This window comes from Nanorana parkeri, unplaced genomic scaffold, assembly GCF_000935625.1.
Source record: "Nanorana parkeri isolate BGI_ZX_2015 unplaced genomic scaffold, ASM93562v1 scaffold355, whole genome shotgun sequence".
NCBI classification, from domain to species: domain Eukaryota; kingdom Metazoa; phylum Chordata; class Amphibia; order Anura; family Dicroglossidae; genus Nanorana; species Nanorana parkeri.
This window is the reverse complement of record NW_017306623.1, coordinates 1,024,751-1,043,389: the sequence shown is the minus strand read 5'-3', so window position 1 is coordinate 1,043,389 and position 18,639 is coordinate 1,024,751. Positions and strand designations below refer to the sequence as shown.

Here is an 18,639-nt window from a genome sequence, read left to right as displayed (position 1 = left end):
GGAGACAAAACAAATGCTGAGTCAGGTGGTCCTGCTGACAAATACAAAGACTTTACAATAACTGGATGTGTCAAACGCTGCAGATCTCCATTCCTTAGAAAGTATTAACAGAAGAAATATGATCAATAACCCCCCTCACCCCCCCTAAACATTAACTAGAAAAGGAGGAAAAATGTCAACGTATAAAACCTAAAGCAGGCCTCAAAATTTCCACTCGCCTGCTCGCATTTGGCGAGGGGAAATGCAGTGCAGGCGAGTGGAAATTCAGTCAGGCACGTGGTCACGGACCACGTACCTGATTATGAGAGCAGCTGTTCCTTGCTGTCCTGGCTCCGTTCCTTTCGGCCGGAGATCTGACAGTTCTGAGCTCTGGTGGGGCAACTGGTGGCGAGTAACTCTTAAGGCCTGGCTAGTAACTCAGGACTTGAAATTTTGAGCCCTGACCTAAAGTGTATCCAAACTCAAAATCAGATATGTTATATATTGCAGCTTATCAATCCTCAGGTCCCATTCACACCGGGGTGTATTGTCAACATGTACAAAAGTGCGTGGTTGGACGCACATTCACAATACGTGCACAAACACAGAACACGCTTGCATTGCCATTACTAGGTAATGGTACCCCAAACATGGCTGACCAAAGCGGCATGAACCTGCAGGAAAAAAAACAAGGGGAATTTATCAAAACTGGGGCAGACAAACTCTGGAGCAGCCATGCACGGCAACCAATCAGCATCTCTCTCTCATTTTCAGATCTCAACTGAACAAACTGAAGAGGGAAGCTGATTGGTTGCCCTGGGCAACTGCTCCAGATTTTCTCTGCTCCAGTTTTGATAAATTCTCAAGATTTATGTCACATTATGTACTACTATTCCATGTTTGGAGCACATCCAGGATGCGCGCCGAACGCAGGAAACAAAGTCCTGCTAACGCGTGGGTACGTGCGTTCTCGCGATGCGCATTGATGCTACGCCCTGCTGTAAATGGGGCCTTAGATGTGGTGCCTGCATTAGTTTTTTTTATTTCCTTTATTATCACCTGGTGATCAGGCCAGTCAGTCGCCATTCCCACATAGACGTGTTGGGAATGCACGTTCATGAATGTCGTTATTGCAGAGCTTAATGAAGGGGACCCTGCGCGGCCCCCGAAAGCGCTAGTTTTAAAGACATGACGTTTTATATAAACGATCACTTCAGACTTCAAAACTTTATGGGGTGCTGGTGACATCTATCAACTAACCTTGTCTGGCGGCACTATCTGCAGTCATTACAAGCACCTCCCCTCCTCTCTGGATTGGGGATCCCCGGTAAGGAATGCAACAAGGCAACTCTACTTCTGTTCATGAATGTGCACCGAATGCACAATGCGCTTCTGGTGCCAGTACTACTTAATGGGCTCCCAAATGCATCTGAGCAAACGTGCTTTTTTCCCCCCGTGCATTCACACACATTCAAATGCGCAGTTAAAAAAAGTGGAACGCGTGTCGCAGAATTAGAAACATTCGCGACTTCTCTCGCCTTTGGTGCACGTTTGGCACCTCCGTTTGTAAGTAGGGGTCATATGTAAGTCGGATGTTTGTAGCTCGGGGACCGCATGCACCTCTGTTTGCATTTAGTGATGTATTATTGAATAAAAAACTGCATTCATTTTGTTCCTTTATATCTGCCTAGCGTTCAACTTTAACAGAAACCTTTCTTGAGAGAAAAAAGGGCTCTGCCATTGCTGCTTTCTAATTCCGCAAATGCTAGTTGCCTGGCCATCATGCTGACTCTTCGGCCTCAGTATTTTGTGTCACTTCCCGGACTATGCATGCAAATGAGCACCTCTGCTGGACGCATAACTTCCAGGCCATCTAGTATTCTGAGTAGGAGGTCAGCAATGTCTGCTTTCCTTAGGCTTGCTGCTCCCCCCTCCATAGTGACACCCCGCACTCACAGTATGCAGGGATCCCAACCTGAAAAAAGCAATTTCAGGGAGGTGCCCTTCTCATTTCAGGGAGGTGCCCTCTGCCCCCCTGAAATGATGGCAGAAAGCAAAGAAGCTATTGCTTCCTGTGCTATCTGCAGGATTTTTTTGTATTCTGACAGCTGCTGCCATCAGAATAATAAATAAAAAAAAAACCCAGCATAGGAATGCATAGCTAGATTGCTATTGGCTATTTCAATTTGCAATATCCAATAGCAAGCTGGCTATTGCACCCGCCCTCTGCTGCTGTCAATCACTAGAAGAGGACCTGATGGAGAACTTCAGGTCCCCCTCTGCTGATTGACAGCAGCAGTGGGCGGGTGCAATAGCTAGTTTGCTATTGCAAAGTGAAATAGCCAATAGGAATCTAGCTATACATTCCTATGGTGTTTTATTCTGACTGATGGCGGCTCCGATGTCAGAAAAAAAAAAAAAGTGCAGGGAAAGGTTTACTCTGCTCGATCGGCCGGGAGCCGCTATCTAATAGCGGGAGACTCCTGGAGCGTCCGGAAAGGTTGGGATGTCTGAGTATGTACTCAGCCTGAAGTGTTTATTTACAGTGCAACTTTAATTATTATTCCCTGCACTGCACAGAGGATTAATGGTGGACACGACATGTCACATACATGCAGTGTCAGAACATGTAAACACGTGATCACACACACACTGTTCATGTTCTTCCTCTGTGTACACCTAACCCTTAAGTTCGTTGAACACACATCCCATAAGGCCCCGCCTCTCGCGACGTTATCATATCGCTCTGTCCCGAGCTCAGCCGATCTCAGATCGTCTAGCTTCGGAACTGCGCAAGCGCCGTGTAATTTCAGCAGCCGAGGGGACATTTTTAGTGCTCCCGTCCGCAGACAATTACGGAGGGCAGCAAAACGCCTTTGTTAACGAACTGTTAGTAACCCTGACCAGTAGTTCTACGTATTTGAAATCTCCATTTTGCAATAAAGTTTCATACTAAAAAAAAAAAATCTAGCACACACGTCATTGAGAAGTTGGATTTTGTGGCCCTGCGTGCTGTAGGGACTCCCAACCCTACCAGGTACATGGAGCGCAGCCGCTAATCGAGCTCAGGCTTCGGCCTTGAGTGTAGGCCTCAGTGCGGAGATCTCGGGGCTCCCCTTCCTGCTGTGCCCGGCTTCCGACTACGGGACAAGCCGAGGCCTCCTGTACATTAGTGCCTATACTGAGTGGGAGCCCGGGCCCAGCCTGCTATTTTTAGGATATGACTTTACAATGGGATTGGACAAAATAACTCAGGGTGCTGAGGAACTACAGAGCCCAGCGTGCAGCATTGGCCCAGAGGGGGTTGTAGTACCTCTGTGGCTGAAGCTCACTGACTCTTAACTCCCGGTCACTGCAGATCTGAATGTCCTGGTGGTTTTGAGAATTTCATCCTGGTAGCAAAACAGTCTTCAGTGTAGCAGATTTATGAGTATAGATTGAGGGAAGCTGACTCTGCTGCAGGACTACATGGGCTGGTGGAAGCTCTGCCGTAGAGTAGCATGCATGCTGGGAGTTGTAGTTACCCAGTATTTAGAGGTAACTTCCTGTTACAGGTCATCTGACTGTCCTAGTGGTTTTCAGAATGGTATCCTCATTGGAAAAGGGTCTTCGGTGTATTAGGTTGTTATTATATAGACCTGGGGAAAGCTGATGAACTACATAGGCCTGAGTGCAGCACTGGATTAGAGGAGCATGCTGGTAATTCTAGTGCCACTGAACCTAATGCGAACTGATTCTAACTCCCTGTTATAGGTGTTCTGAGTGTCCTAGTACTTTCCAGAATTATATCTGGATGGGAAGTGTGTCCATAAGTGTATTAGATTTATTATTTAGTAAAGATTAGGGGAAGATGACTGCTGCAGGACTACATGGTCCAGCAGCACTGGGTTAGAGGAGCATGCATGCTGGTAATTGTAGTGCCCCACATTTAAAGGTAACTTCTTGTTAAAGGTGGTCTGACTGTCCTAGTGGTTTTCAGAATGGTATCCTCATTGGAAAGGGGTCTTTGGTGTTTTAGGTTGTTATTATAGAGGCCTGGGCAAAGCTGGTTAAAAACTACATGGACTGGAGTGCAGCACTGTCTTAGAGGACCATGCATGCTGGTAGTTGTAGTGCCACATTACTAGTTACTGATTCTAACACCCTCTTGTAGGTGTTCTACGTGTCCTAGTGGTTTTCAGAATTATATCCGAGAGGGAAAACGGTCTTCAGTGTAGTAGATTTAAATATTAGTATAGACCTGGAGAAAGGTTACTGGACTGGAGGACTACAAAGTCCAGCATGCAGCATTGACTTAGATATGCATACTGATTATTGCATTGCCACAGTACTAAATGCTCACTGAACCCAGCTTCCTTGGTACAGGTGATGTGAGTGTCCTGGTGGGAAGAATCATCAGGATATCTGGTGAAGTTTATTGCATGCTGCTGAGGAAAGCTGACTCTGCACTAGGACTACATGGTCCAGCATATGCAGCACTGGCTTAGAGGAGAAGTCATGCTGGTAACTGTAGTGCAACAGTACTTAATGCTCTCTGGTATTAACTCCATTACACATGATCTGAGTGTCCTAGTGCTTTTTATTATTTTATCTTGGTGGAAAAGATTCTTTAATGTAATGGGTTTAATTATTAGTATCAACCTGGGGAAAGCTGATTCTGCTGTTGGACTACATAGTCCAGCGTGCACCGCTAGCTTACAGGAGCATGCATACTTGTGGTTGTAGTGCCATGCATGTAATGCTGTTAATGGTAGAAAGTCACTCGCACTCCAGAAACCTTTGTAGTCAATCTTCTTTATTGACCATCAAAGTGTCACATAAGTAGGGATGCACAGATACTTTTCGAGTACCAGTGCAGATACTTGCCATTTTCATGAGAACTACCAGGGTTGCAGCTGGAACCGGGCTCTGGCACTCCACCACTGTACTGAAATCATTAGTCTGTATTGTTTTAGAAAAACTGTCACATGACAATAAACAAAAATGTATCAGTACTCGTACTTGGAAGTACTCGGCAAGTACCAGTACTCGTACTCGCAAAACTGGTATCTGCATCCCATTATATTTATAAAAACATAATCGTACATTAAAACAGAGATGTACAAATCCCAGGAGCTCCGTGTGCTCCCTACAAATGACAGCTGCCTCCTAATTTTTGAATTTTTCTCTAGTCTAGTCTTGGAGCTCAAAAGTATCGGTACTTGTACTCGTACTTGTACCGAGTACTGTACTTGGTATCTGTGCAACCCTACACATAAGTATAGCGACGTTTCCAGACCGTCTGGTCTCTTCAGGCAAAACAACAGTTTGAATATGTGTAATGCTCACTCCCTGTTGGTTGAGCTGAATGTTCGCTTAGTGGATTTCATATGTTTTTCCTGGTGGGAAGAGAGTCTTCAGTGTATTTGGTTAGATTATTAGTGTAGACTTGGGGAAAGCTGATTCTCCTGGACAACTAGATGGTCCAGCATGCAGCAGCGGCATAGAGTAACATGTATTCTGGTAATTGTGGTATCGCCAGTACTTAACACTCACAGTACCTAACTCCCTGTTACAGATGGGCTGAGTGTCCCATTGATGTTTAAAATTTGACCCTGGTGCAAAACAGTCTTCAGTGTATTAGGTTAGGTTATAGGTAAAAACCTGGGGAAGGCTGAGTCTTATGGAGATCTTCATGGTCTAGTGTTTAGATTAGCATGCTGCTAATCGTAGTGCCACAGTACTTAATGATCATGGAACTGAAGTCCCTGTTACTGAGTGTCCTAGTGCTTTCCAGCATACAGCATTGATTTAAGCTGGGTATACACGGTTATATTTTCTTTGTTCAGCCTGTGGACTGAATGAAGAAGATATAACAGATTCCTCCATCCATGCTAAGGAGCATGGATGGAGGAATATTCTGCGGTTTTCATTGTATTCTGACAGTGCCTGCTGTCAGAATATGTGATTGGAGCCTGCAGCTAATTGGCTGCTAGCTCTGTTTGGCTGAGAATGTTCTACCCTGCTCCTTCGATCAGCTGATCGAGTAATGCTGGCTGGAAGGGTACCAACAGTGGCACCCACTGTGAATTTTGATAAGTGTATACCCTACAGGTATTCATCAACTGCACCACAAGCTTCTCATTATACCGGTCAGCTTCTCTGTCCCACTGCTATGTCTGGTGGATTGTGGTCTTAAATGCCAGTAAATGTTGCAGTCTAGGTCTGCGGCAATGTAGAGTTTTGCTAAAACTTTAGTTACTGGAGATCTGCTAAGCCCAGCATGCACAGTTGTCCGAAGACAGTTATGGTCCACCCACAAAGTTTAGGGGCCCTCAATTGTGGCCCTTGACGTCACCATTTGCACATATATTCATTATATGTAATGCTACAAAGACTCAAAAACTGGAAACCCTTCAGGAGACAGACAATGGTTGTGCTGCCAGAGTGGATAGTGGCTGGAAAAATGCTGCAGCAGACAGAGACTGGGAACTTATTACTTGAGACTGCTAGAGATCACTGACAACACAGCTCCTTTACAAGACGGTGATGCCAGTACTGACTTGCTAGGGTTCAAGGACCACACAACAAGTATCAAAGGGCATCATGGACCCTAGCAATCAGTACTGGGAATAGGAGGATGGTAGATGCTGGCAATTGACAGTTAATACACCTCCGGTTTCTGATATTTTCATTTAGAGATCCTGTGTATTTCACCAACATGCCCTTCAGTATAGTTTGCAATGTATAAAAGTGTCATGTATTGGTATAGTGATATACGCAGGTAAAGTTGCTGGAAAAAAAACAGTCCAGCATGCAACATTGGGTTAGAGGAGAATGCCTGCTGGTAACTGTAGCACTCCAGTATTTGATGCTTGCTAAAACTATCTGCTGGATGCTGGACAATCTGACATTTTAAAATGTTATCTTCAGGTTTTACTGTAGGCATGGGAAAAGCCGATTCTGCAGGAAAGCTAAATAGTCTAGTAATGACATACAGGGTGCTTGCTGGTAATTGTAGTACCTTGGTAGTTCTTACTCACTGAACTTTACTTCCTGTTACAGGGTGATCTGAGTGTCTTGGTGTTTTCCAGGTTATTATCATGGGGGAGTGGGGAGCATCTTTAGTGCATTAGATGAAATGATTTTTAAAAAAACCTGGGGAAAGTGGATTGTGGAGAACTGCATGGTCCAGCATGCAGCCTTGGCTTTGGTAGGCACCATTAGCACTTCTTGCTTCCCTACTCTAGCTGTCAGTTTATGTATCTCACTGGCAGAGAACTAGCATTCTCAAAAAGAGAGGCGAGCAGTAGGGACCTCCATTTTCAGTTATGACAGATTCCCTCTAAGGTAGTATTATCTGCATTGATTTAGTAGGGGATTTTCTGCACAGTAGAGTGTCAGGTTAATTTCGAGCTTTTGTATACAGACATGTATGTTTTGCTTTTGACTTTTGTGGAGCATATGTGAAGGATCTGGAATGCACTTAATCCCAATTTAAATTGTTGACACTGGTCAATGAAAACACTTGTAAAGCAATCAATTTTCTTCTGGAAATTCCTAAAAGCTGCTTTCTCGTGGTTGCATTGGGCTTCTGAATTACAAATCTGCAGATGCTTATCCAGAATGAAGGTAGCCATACAATTCCTGCTGAATCTGCCGACATTTAAGTTGTGTATGGCCTTGTCGGTGACAGTTTTCCACCTGGCACTTTTGGTTCTATAATCAGTTTGCCGAGCCGGGTGCAAAATTGTTGGCCTAATAGTGATGGCACCAGATGTAGTCACGTTTGGGGTATTTAGACGGCTTTTGGTGCCGGCTGTCTGAATTCTGTAGTTGGCAGGGGAGATTCCTCCATCCATGCTGTGTTGCATGGATGGGGAAATTGAGCAGGGCTGAACAAGAGAACTTGTAGCATGTATGGCTATCTGATGGTAAACAGTGTCTCAATGCAGTAACATGTAGCAGTCAAGCATTCCTTTGACCCAAGTATGCTTAGGGGAACAGGTGCACTTTAACACCCCTTCTGTTCCCATCCCTCACTCCCCCCTAGTTTATTTGGCTGCAGGTAACAAGGAAAATACCTTGTTCTTCCAGCTGTTGGAGTTGCATATGACTCACTAAGTGCAGCTGTGCTAGGACCATCACAAAGCACTGTCACATGAGGAATGCCAATATACATTTGTAATTTATGAGTTAAGGCACTAATAGCTTACACACACGGAGGCTTCTCCCTGCTCCTGGCAGCAGCAAAACAGAGCTGCAGAGAAGTGAAGGAAAGGTGAGCAAGTGCTTCCGGGGAGGGAGATTTGCTTTATCGTGCAAAGCACAGGTCCACTTTAGATCTGGGATTCTGCACTTGGCACATTATTTATGTTAGCAGTCTTGCTAGACAAGCCCATTTATCTGCCACTGTTATAAAGTAAAAATGCCAATGCAACCATACCAGATTTTCACCTTCTGAACCAGAAAATGTTATAATCTAATTGGTTAATGTGTTTTTTTAAAATGAAGGTGGTATAGGCCAGCAGTTTCAGCTTCTCTATAGTTTTACAGGCAACGTGTGTCTGGCTTTAGGAGTATTGCCGGTTTCTGTACAGAAGGCATTAGTGATGGTGTCTCTGTGATGGGCAGCCTCTTATCTCCTTCTACTCACCTTGCCTTTGTTTCCTTGCTGCTGCTTCCTGTGTTGCAGATGGCGACACTACCTGGCGACTGTGGGTATGGAGTAGCAAGTGACTTTTTCTAGCAGCCATTTGCTAAACCCAAGCACTGTCAGTTGACTGATGGAGTCATGACATTGATCTTCCGGGTTTCTAACCTTGGTTTCAGCCCCAGCTGCAATAGAAAAAAAACAAAACATGGAGGCAAGGGGGGTCTAAACACCTGGTCTTGAAGTGGTTAAATTGCATTCTTTCCCCAGAAGTTAAGATTTTTTTGTTTTCACAGAATCAGGTAACAGGACAACAATCAATCTACTTATGGTACCTTGTATCTCTTGCTGCCTTTTTAAGCAGCTAATACTAGTCCCAATAATAAGAAGTCCCAATTCTGTTTGGCCATAGATATACCATGCATATAGATTCAGTTTTTTTTTATATTGGGTGATGAAGTATATCCTTTCCTAGTTTTGTAATGGAACTTTAGCACTCATTTAATAATGTAGGGTCTACTACTTTTATATACAAAATTCACATTTGTTAAAGCCAATGAAAAAACAACCACCCTTTTTTTTTTTTATGGAATGCCTTTCCACAGATTTACAAAAAATGATTGCAGGTCCATACGTATGTACTTTAGTTATTGGGTTAGAGCTTTACATTGCACTCACTACAAACATTTACAATAAGTAATTGGGGAGGTCTGGCCATGATATAATCACATGTGCAGTCTCCCGTATTGGCATTTGAATTTCTTTAGTTCTAGATCTGTCTTTGTTTAAATATAAATTCCGGAGCAGTACATTGATGCGACTTATCATATTATATACAGACTGCCTGTGATTGTAATGACAGCTTTATGCAGAATTCTGGAGGGGGCAGTAAGCCAGCTACAGGAGCAGGAGAACTGGGATTTCATGATGGCTGTACTTCTGTTTCCAAAGGAAAGAAATTAGATTTTTTATGCAAATGGAAATTAAAATGTACATGTTGATGGTGAATTTCATGATGACGGATGTAACAAATCATTTTTCCAGCCTACACTTACTCTGTGGGCATGGGGTAAATGATCAATGCTATTGATAATGATTTGGAATATGTGACAGTTGCACCTTCACCATTTATTATACAGACTTTTGTGCCTTGTAGAAATGAGAATCAACTTGGTATCCTGTTTTACAGTGTAATTTTCAAGCGCTTATTGTGTTTTCTTTTCAGAGTCTTAAATATTCATCAAAGGGACACCCAAGCAGTGGTGATCACCGTCATGACAAAATGCGAGACTCTGCAGATCCATCTCCACCAAACAAGATGCGAAGATCAGACAGCCCTGAGAAATATGCTGACAGTGTTGGACATGGGAAGGCCAAGAGTATGCATATCCACAGGGTCCGAGAGAGGGATGGAGGTAGGTAGCACTCTCCAACCAAAATGGATCATTTCACAGATTTTATTAAATAATGTCTCTGTTCAGAACAAATTGATATGTCCCTTGCCATGTCCTTTCCCAAAAGTGGTATAGGTGGGGTCTCCCTTCATGATCACCAACTGAGCAATCACAGTGTTGTAATAAACAGGATCATTTGCATCTCCTTAGCTGTATACAGTCAGTTTCTCTGAGGAAGCTCTAACCACAGGGGATCCATTTAATTATGCTTTCTGCTCTACACAGATGTCTGAGAAAAGTAGCATGCCAAACACAGGCAGGAATTTAGGCTTCTGGAGGAGTTCTGTACTAGCACTCTGTATGGAACGCCCCTAGTTAAGTATGATTTAAACAAATGCAACATTTTAAATTTTCAACAAAAAACACAGTGGCTCTAGATTTTAATATGGAATTTTAACAATATTGAATTGCAAAAACACACATGGAGCATTCATATTTATTTAGCTGCAGAGTTCTCATTATAGCCCCACTCACTCTGGCAGTCTTTCACCATTCTGTGCAACCAGCAGCTTCCCTTTGACGGTCGCAGACTTTCTGACGTCATCACATACAATGCAGGTCCAGCAGTCCAATATTGTGTGCGAGAAGATTAAGAGCCCGCTCCTATTCCTGAACAGCGGAGGAAAGAGGACAGTGCTGGCTGCCATGGGAGTAAGGGGTTAATTAAGCATTACACTTTATTCCTCTACCACTTGATTTAAAAAAAAAAAATATTATTCCAATATAGGAGTTCAGCTTTAAAGTTGTGTGGCTGCCTAACTAACGTGACTCTGTTTTAGATAATATTTATTTACATATAATTACACTATATTGCCAAAAGTATCGGGACGCCTGCCTTTACACGCACATGAACTTTAATGGCATCCCAGTCTTAGTCCGTAGGGTTCAATATTGAGTTGGCCCACCCTTTGCCGCTATAACAGCTTCAACTCTTCTGGGAAGGCGTCCACAAGGTTTAGGAGTGTGTCTATGGGAATGTTTGACCATTCTTCCATAAACGCAGTTTTTAGGTCAGGTACTGATGTTGGACAAGAAGGCCGGGCTCGCAGGCTCGGCTCTAATTCATCCCAAAGGTGTTATCGGGCTGAGGTCAGTACTCTGGAATAGGAAGGGGCCATTCCCAAACTGTTCTCACAAAGTTGCGAGCATGAAATTGTCCAAAATGTCTTGGTATGCTGATGCCTTAAGAGTTCCCTTTACTGGAACTAAGGGGCCAAGCCCAACCCCTGAAAAACAACCCCGCTCCATAATCCCCCCTCCACCAAACTTTACAGTTGGCACAATGCAGTCAGGCAAGTACCGTTCTCCTGGCAACCGCCAAACCCAGACACGTCCATCGGATTGCCAGACAGAGAAGCGTGATTGGTCACTCCAGAGAACACGTCTCCACTTCTCTAGAGTCCAGTGGCGGCGTGCTTCACATCGCTGCATCCAACGCTTTGCATTGCACTTGGTGATGTAAGGCTTGGTTGCAGCTGCTCGGCCATGGAAACCCATTCCATGAAGCTCTCTATGCACTGTTGTTGTGCCAATCTGAAGGCCACATGAAGTTTGGAGGTCTGTAGCTATTGACTCTGCAAATAGTTGGTGACTTCTGTGCACTGTGCGCTTCAGCATGCGCTGGCCCCGCTCTGTCATTTTACGTGGCCTACCACTTCGTGGCTGAGTTGCGTTTGTTCCCAGTTTCTTCCACTTGTTATAATATCACTAACAGGTGACCGAGGAATATTTAGTAGCAAGGAAATTTCACGGAGGGACTTATTGCACAGGCGGCATTCAATCACAATACCACGCTTGAATTCACTGAGCTCCTGAGAGCGACCCATTCTTTCACAAATGTTTGTAGAAGCGTCTGCATGCTGAGGTGCGTGATTATTTACACCTGTGGCCATGGAGGTGATTTGGAGGGGTATCCCAATACCTTTTGGCAATATAGTGTATGTGTGTGTGTATATATAAATATGAGCAGTGAAAGTACCTGAACTAGACCTAGTGTCAGCCTCTTGAAGTCCCATATGCAGCAAAGCTCAGACTGGGAATGGAAGCAGCAGCAGCATAACCAGTCAACCAGTGGTGCTGCAGTGCTTATGTGCTAACAAGATGCATGCTGATTGGACAGAGCAGAGTTAGGGCGCCCACACACCTTACGATAATCGTGGGAAATCCCGCGATCGTACGATTATCGTAAGGTGTGTGGAAGCTGTGCGACCTCTACTACTGTAAGGTCGCACGACTTTTAACTTACGAACATGTTGGAAAACCCGCCGAGCATCGTACGATGTTCGGCGGGTATGTAGCATGTCCGTCAGATAAAAGTCGGATGTGCCGGTGTGCGCAAGCGCACACTGCTTGTTCGGCATTGCAGTCATCGGAAGCCCGCCCCTCAGGGGGGCGTGGCTTGCGATCATCGCAAGTACTATCTGCCTATGCAAGATAGGCAGATCGTACGTTTTTTTAATTACCTTACAAACATCACAAGGCAAAAATCTTGCGATGGTTGTAAGGTGTGTGCGCCCAGCAATACAGAGATGAGCTCACCAATCTCTTGCTTCTCCTTTCACTGTCCAATCACTAGCGGGGGGAGTGACAAGGCATGTAATGTTTACTTAACTGCAGCAGGGACAACTTTAGCTCTCCTTTCCTGCCGGACAGGACTGTGCTGTGGGGCAGAGCTGTGTAAAAGCTCAAGAATGAATGGACAGAATTAAAAATCCTTTGGCAGGTACACATCTCACTTCTATGTATTTCACATATTTCTCGGTTTGCTTGGAGTTCAGAATTGAATACTTAAGATGTATTTTTTTTAATAGACTATATACATTCACCTGACCTTATTCGCCCTTAACTGCAACTTACCTCCTACCCCGCTAAAGCCAAGCCTTGCTCCCTCCTTAAACATTTAAACTGCAGATTATTAAACATCAGATATTAGTGGTAATATATAAAGTGATTTTTGATTGAACATTCATACTTTTTACATGCTTGCTGTGCCATATTTCCATATATTGTTGTGCTACATATACAGATGTGTGGGCTCTTTCCCTGTGCCTGTTAGTATTTCATTACATCCAGTCACTCTTATTGAGCAACAACTGTTGAGATAAAATGTCATTCACAACGGGAGGGCATTGTTTGCAATCAGTCAGACTTGACTTGACTTTCTTCTTCAGTAAGCAGAATAAGTATGCCTGAGCCATGTATCCTGTATTCACATGCAGAACTGGATACAATTCTAGGAGCCAGGGCACTGCATCTATGGGGGCAGAACTTTGCCTGCTGCAAATTACAAAGATATTAGGGTTCACTTTTGACCCTTATAAATGTGTGTGGCCGAGGAAAGGTCACAGGTCACCCAGGTGAATGTTCTTTGTTCTTTTTTTCACCTGGGATTTGTTTGTGATTTATCAACACTCGCACATCCACGGACTGATGCACATAGACTCCATATTTGTGTTTTTCACTAATATTTATAGTAAATGCCATAGTGATTGTATATGCACATGTAGGCCGGCATGTATAGTAACATAATCTATACTTTCATGCTGAAAAACCTCACCGTGTCCCACAGGAAATGTCATTTCACAGCTGTAGTGCTCTGTGTTGACTTTGCTGAGTAAGCAGTGAGCTTGGATCCTTGGCTGATCTCTTGTAGAACAGGGAACACTGCTTTGTCATTTACTTGGATTATCGTCTGACAGCCGTCATTGCAGCTTGTCTGTCTCTTGTCTTGTCCATGTGGTCTCTCTCACTACATAATCACAAGGGGGTGGGAGGAATAGAAACCCTGCTACTGCAGAAGTTGGTCCTCCCCTACTTAAGGGGCATTTCTAAACTGGCACAACAGATTGCTGCGACTAGAAAGATATGCCTGTGCCAGGAAGGCAAACATTTGTGGTGGTAGGGCCTCTCGGGCTTTTCAAAGGTGACATGTAAAACGGAAAGAAGCGCCCATCCTGTGAAATGCTGTTCCTTTATTAAGAAAATGTAAAAGAGCAAGGGGGTACTCACAAGCATGATAGTATAAAGTGTTTCCGATTGCAATCGGTATAGATTCATCCAGACAAGTCTCTCACAGTCCTCCGTGTGGTCACTGTGAGACTGTGAGAGACTTGCCTGGATGAATTGGCGCTTCTTTCTGTTTGTTTTACATGTCTGATGAGAGCGTTCCAATCTGAGGAGGAGCAGCACTCCTGTGACAGGCCGATTGGAAAATCATTTGTCAGCTGTTAAAGCCAGTGAAATTTGTATTTGTATTGTTTTCAAAGGTGACAATTTACACCAGCAGGTGCACATAACATGCCCCGGCTGGTGTGTTGTGCATGTGCACTGTAATGTGTTGCAGAGTGCTTCCACAATGCTAGTGGTTTTTTTTTTTCCTTTTTAAAACTTCAGCTGATTTAACTTATGTATTGTGATGCATTATAGCATGTCACAGTGTGCTGATTTGTGCAAAATGCAACATGTCCTCCTTTTTTTCTGATCACACTAACTTAGCACGTTTGTGTGAACTGAACTAATAGGAAATAAGGCAGATTTCCTTTTCTGTGCATTGACTGCCTTGGGAAACATGGCCCAACACAAACCCACCTCTCCTTCCTCTGGTATACCACCAAAGTGTTTGCAGGGGCCTATGAAGCGGCAGCACTGGAAAAATGCCAAATTGTATAAAACTCTGTGTACCCGCTGTGCTTCCATTATGGCAAACCGATAATGCTACATATCAAACAGGGAAGCAACCCAAGGCTGTCTTAGAAGCCATAGGCAATTGCAGAGTGCTCTGATGTCTGCAAATCTGGCTACCAGATCTCTGCAGTTTGTGCACAACTTTGTCCAATTCAAATGTGATCCAACATATTACTGAACAGGGTTTTTTGATATTTTTTTTAGTAGTTTTTCAAAACATCACTTTTATTATGATCTCAGTGTAAAATGCTAAAAACATTAGGAGGTCACGATTGAAAATTCTGGTCATAATACTAATTTTGATGCAGAATATACCTAATCTGTTAAAAATGTAGAAATTCACATATTCTACTGCATACTATATGCAACTATCATTAATGCAAAATCATTCATCTATATTAATACTGAACTCCAGGAATAATATTTTAGGGAAACTCTAGTTTGTCCAGCTTGGTTCAGTGTAAGCATCCATAGCGGATCTCCGGAGGGTCACTGGGGTTGCTGTAAATCGCTGTAGTAGTCAGCGCTACATATCGTGATAGCTGGTCTCTTAAGATTGCAGCTTCCCCTCTGCACACTGAGCACAGGAATTGGATTGCTTGCTCAAGAATATATATATATACAGACCACGGTAGCGCTTAGATAAAAAAATATATAGTTAAAAGCCTATATGTCTATATGACGAAACGCATCGGGGCGGGCCTACATATATAGTTAAAAGCCAGCTAGAACTGCCATCCCTTGAGAACGTCTATATGACGAAACGCGTCGGAGGCGGGCCTACAGTTACGTCACGCTTCCAGTCTAAGTAGTCACTGTTTGATTGACTAGCCGGCTTTTATCTAAGCGCTACCGTGGTCTATATATATATATTCTTCTACTATATATTTTTTGCTCAATAAACTTGTAATTTACCACACTATGAGTGGACTCTCCGTTTTTCCCGACTTGGTGGAAATATAACTCAGGACCATAGGGAGCTTCAAGGACACAGATCCCCGGGTTTTCATCCTGGTGAGGTTACCTGTTTTTTGGCTTCATACTCTGGGATCCCAGTGAGCGTGGAAGACCAATGGACGGACAGCTCCAGTCTCCACCTGACGATACAAGCAGTTTTTTACATCAGAGTTCTGGTGAGTGCATAACCTTGAGGGGGCTTCTTTGGATTTTCGTTGGGACCATCACGGAATTAACACGTATTGGATTTCACTGTTGGGGTGTATTTTTTGGAAGAAATAGACATTGCACTAAACTTTTTTTCATTGTTTGATGGTTCTTAAAGTTGTGCATTTTATATTCGTCTGAAGAAAAAAGATTGAAAGAACAAGACATTCTTGGGCGATATAAACCTTTATTATATATATATTTATTTAGCGCTGTACTCCATATCTTTCTAACTCAAGGCTTGTTGCCTTAGTTCAGCAGCTCCTAGCTTCTTTTCATTTATTTATTAATAGGGCTGTGCAAATTATCGATTAATTTCTCGATTAATCATTAATTGTTTTGATTGATTAAAAATGTTTTGATTGATTAAAAATGTTTTGATTGATTAAAAATGTTTTGATCGATTAAAAATGTTTTGATCGATTTAAAAATGTTTTGATCGATTTAAAAATGTTTTGATCGATTTAAAAATGTTTTGATCGATTTAAAAATGTTTTGATCTATTACATTTTTTTTGAAACTTTCTGCATGAGTGCCAGCCAAGGCATTGGCCTATACACATACAGCACAGCAATGAAGTAATAAAATGAACTAGGATCACACTAATCCAGCACGTTATTATTCTGAGTTGCCCCACTAAAGCGGCAGCCATATTGAGTGGGGCATGTGAGATTAATAACGTGCTGGATTAGTGTGATACTAGTTCATTGTATTACTTCATTGCTGTGCTGTATGTGTATAGGCCAATGTAGTTGGATCTGTATGTGCGTTATAATCGAAATTAATCGATTAAAAATAATTTCGATTAATCGAACACGAAAATTTGAATCCGTAACAGCCCTATTAATAATCCTTCCGAGTTATTGAGTCTTTTTACCATTACGGATAAATAATTTTTCCATTAGCGCAGGCTTTGTTTACTATTACTACAAGAATGTGTATAGTTTCTTTAAGAGTGCTATGGGTTGAGTCTGTGGGCTTCATTGCTGAGTGAATGAACTAGCCGTGTTGATCTTTCTGGGCAGTTATCTATGCCATTGGGCAAGGAACAAGGACTTTTGAAGTGGCTTTGACCCATGTGTTTTCGTGGATAATGTGGCTATGGACATAAAGTAATGACAAATTCCTAACAAGCAGTAAAAGCTTTGTAACCAGCCACCCCGACCTCTCTAGCGGTTTTTCATTCTCTACGATCCTCAAAGATCACAAATACTAGAGTCACTTGTGGTTTCTAACAGGCTAAGCTGGCCAAGCACTTGTAGAATTGAGTTTGCAAAAATTCATCTTTGGAACGTTCGATTTTCTCATAGTTAATAGGGTCAAATCAAAAAATGTTTTTGACTGCAATGGGGTAGAAAAAAGAAAAAGTAATGGGATGGAAAATTCTATGGCCCCTTTCACATGGGCACAGATCCTCTCCTGATCGGAGCAGTATGGATAGATGTCACTGTTGTGCCATCCTTGTCTGTCCAGTTTTTTTCCCTCCATCTTGGAATGGAGGAAAGAATTAAGCCTCCCAGACCCCATGTCGGTTTCTTTACATCCGATTACCCCCGATCCGGCCCAATGAGGTCTATGGAAATGGATATCTGATGAGTTTGTTTTTGCGGTCCTGACTGGGGGGGGGGTAACCGGATGTAAATGGACACCTGTCTGTTTACTAGGGATGCACTGATACGGATGCTAGTGTCAGTGCCGATGCCAAGTATTTGGGCGAGTCATTATGCGCTGATTGGCCGAGAAGCGGGCTCTATGCTTCCCGCACAATCGGGAAGACTGGTGCCATGTAATGACGCGACGCCCGGCTTTCTAATCGGCTGGGAAGCCGGCTTCATGCTCCCTTATGACGAGGGAGCATGGAGCCGGCTTACCAGGCCAATCGGGAAGCCAGGCTCTGTCAATACACAGTGCCCGGCTTCCTGATTTGGCCAGAAAGCTGGGTCCATGCTTTCACGTCACCTAGTGAGGAGAAGCATGGGGACAGCTTCCCTGCTAATCATGAGGCCAGGTGGCGAGTCATTACACGCCACATGGTTTCTGTAATGGGACTTCCGGTATTGAAATACCGGTATCTGTGCATCCCTACTGTTTACACCTGGCTGCCCATAGACTAGCATTGGGCATCCAATTGGGTCCGCTTGAAAAACTGGCAGGTGGACCTGATCAGACCACTGAGTGAAAGGGGCCTTACAGCGAATGTGGTTGCCGTTTGAGAAACACTGTTCATTCCAAAATAGAATGTTGAAATCAAACACAATTAGAAATGACGTTCTACAAGTTTCTGATGGCATCATCGAATGTTCTGGCCTGGTTATTTGTTTATGAATGTCCGTACAAAAATCTACCAGTGCATGACCATCTTTAGCAAGTCTTGCTTTAAATTATGGGACTGGCAAACTGCCAATATTTTGTTCTAATAGAAAACTCCACTGCATGTGTTGTGAAAATGAGTTTCTCCATAGTGCTTATAGATGCAGAGATGAATTAGGGCTTGTTTTAAAGTGCTTTTACTGCTTGTGCACAATATGTAGTTACTTGCAAATGCATCATCTGGGCACAGATCCACTTTATTAGTATGAGGTTTGTTTCTTGTCCGAGCTGAAACAACGCTTATGTTTGTCTTTATTTTTCCACTGACTGTGATTTCTTGATTTTAATAGTGAACCTGTTGCATCTTCCTTCATTTTATTGAACAGCCAATGTCCTTCCCCCCCCCCTCCCGCCCCC

General features: G+C 43.3%; 1 protein-coding gene across 1 annotated transcript in view; it reads left to right on the top strand.

The window, feature by feature from the left end:
• The first annotated feature begins 2,985 nt into the window (after nt 1-2,985).
• The window catches only part of WAC (WW domain containing adaptor with coiled-coil), a 49,856-nt gene continuing 34,202 nt past the window's right edge, over nt 2,986-18,639 (top strand). The window contains exons 1-2 of the mRNA XM_018558743.1: nt 2,986-3,016; nt 9,837-10,026. Coding sequence (XP_018414245.1) covers nt 9,894-10,026 — 133 coding nt within the window. The 5' untranslated portion in view covers nt 2,986-3,016; nt 9,837-9,893. The remainder of the gene's footprint in view (nt 3,017-9,836; nt 10,027-18,639) is intronic.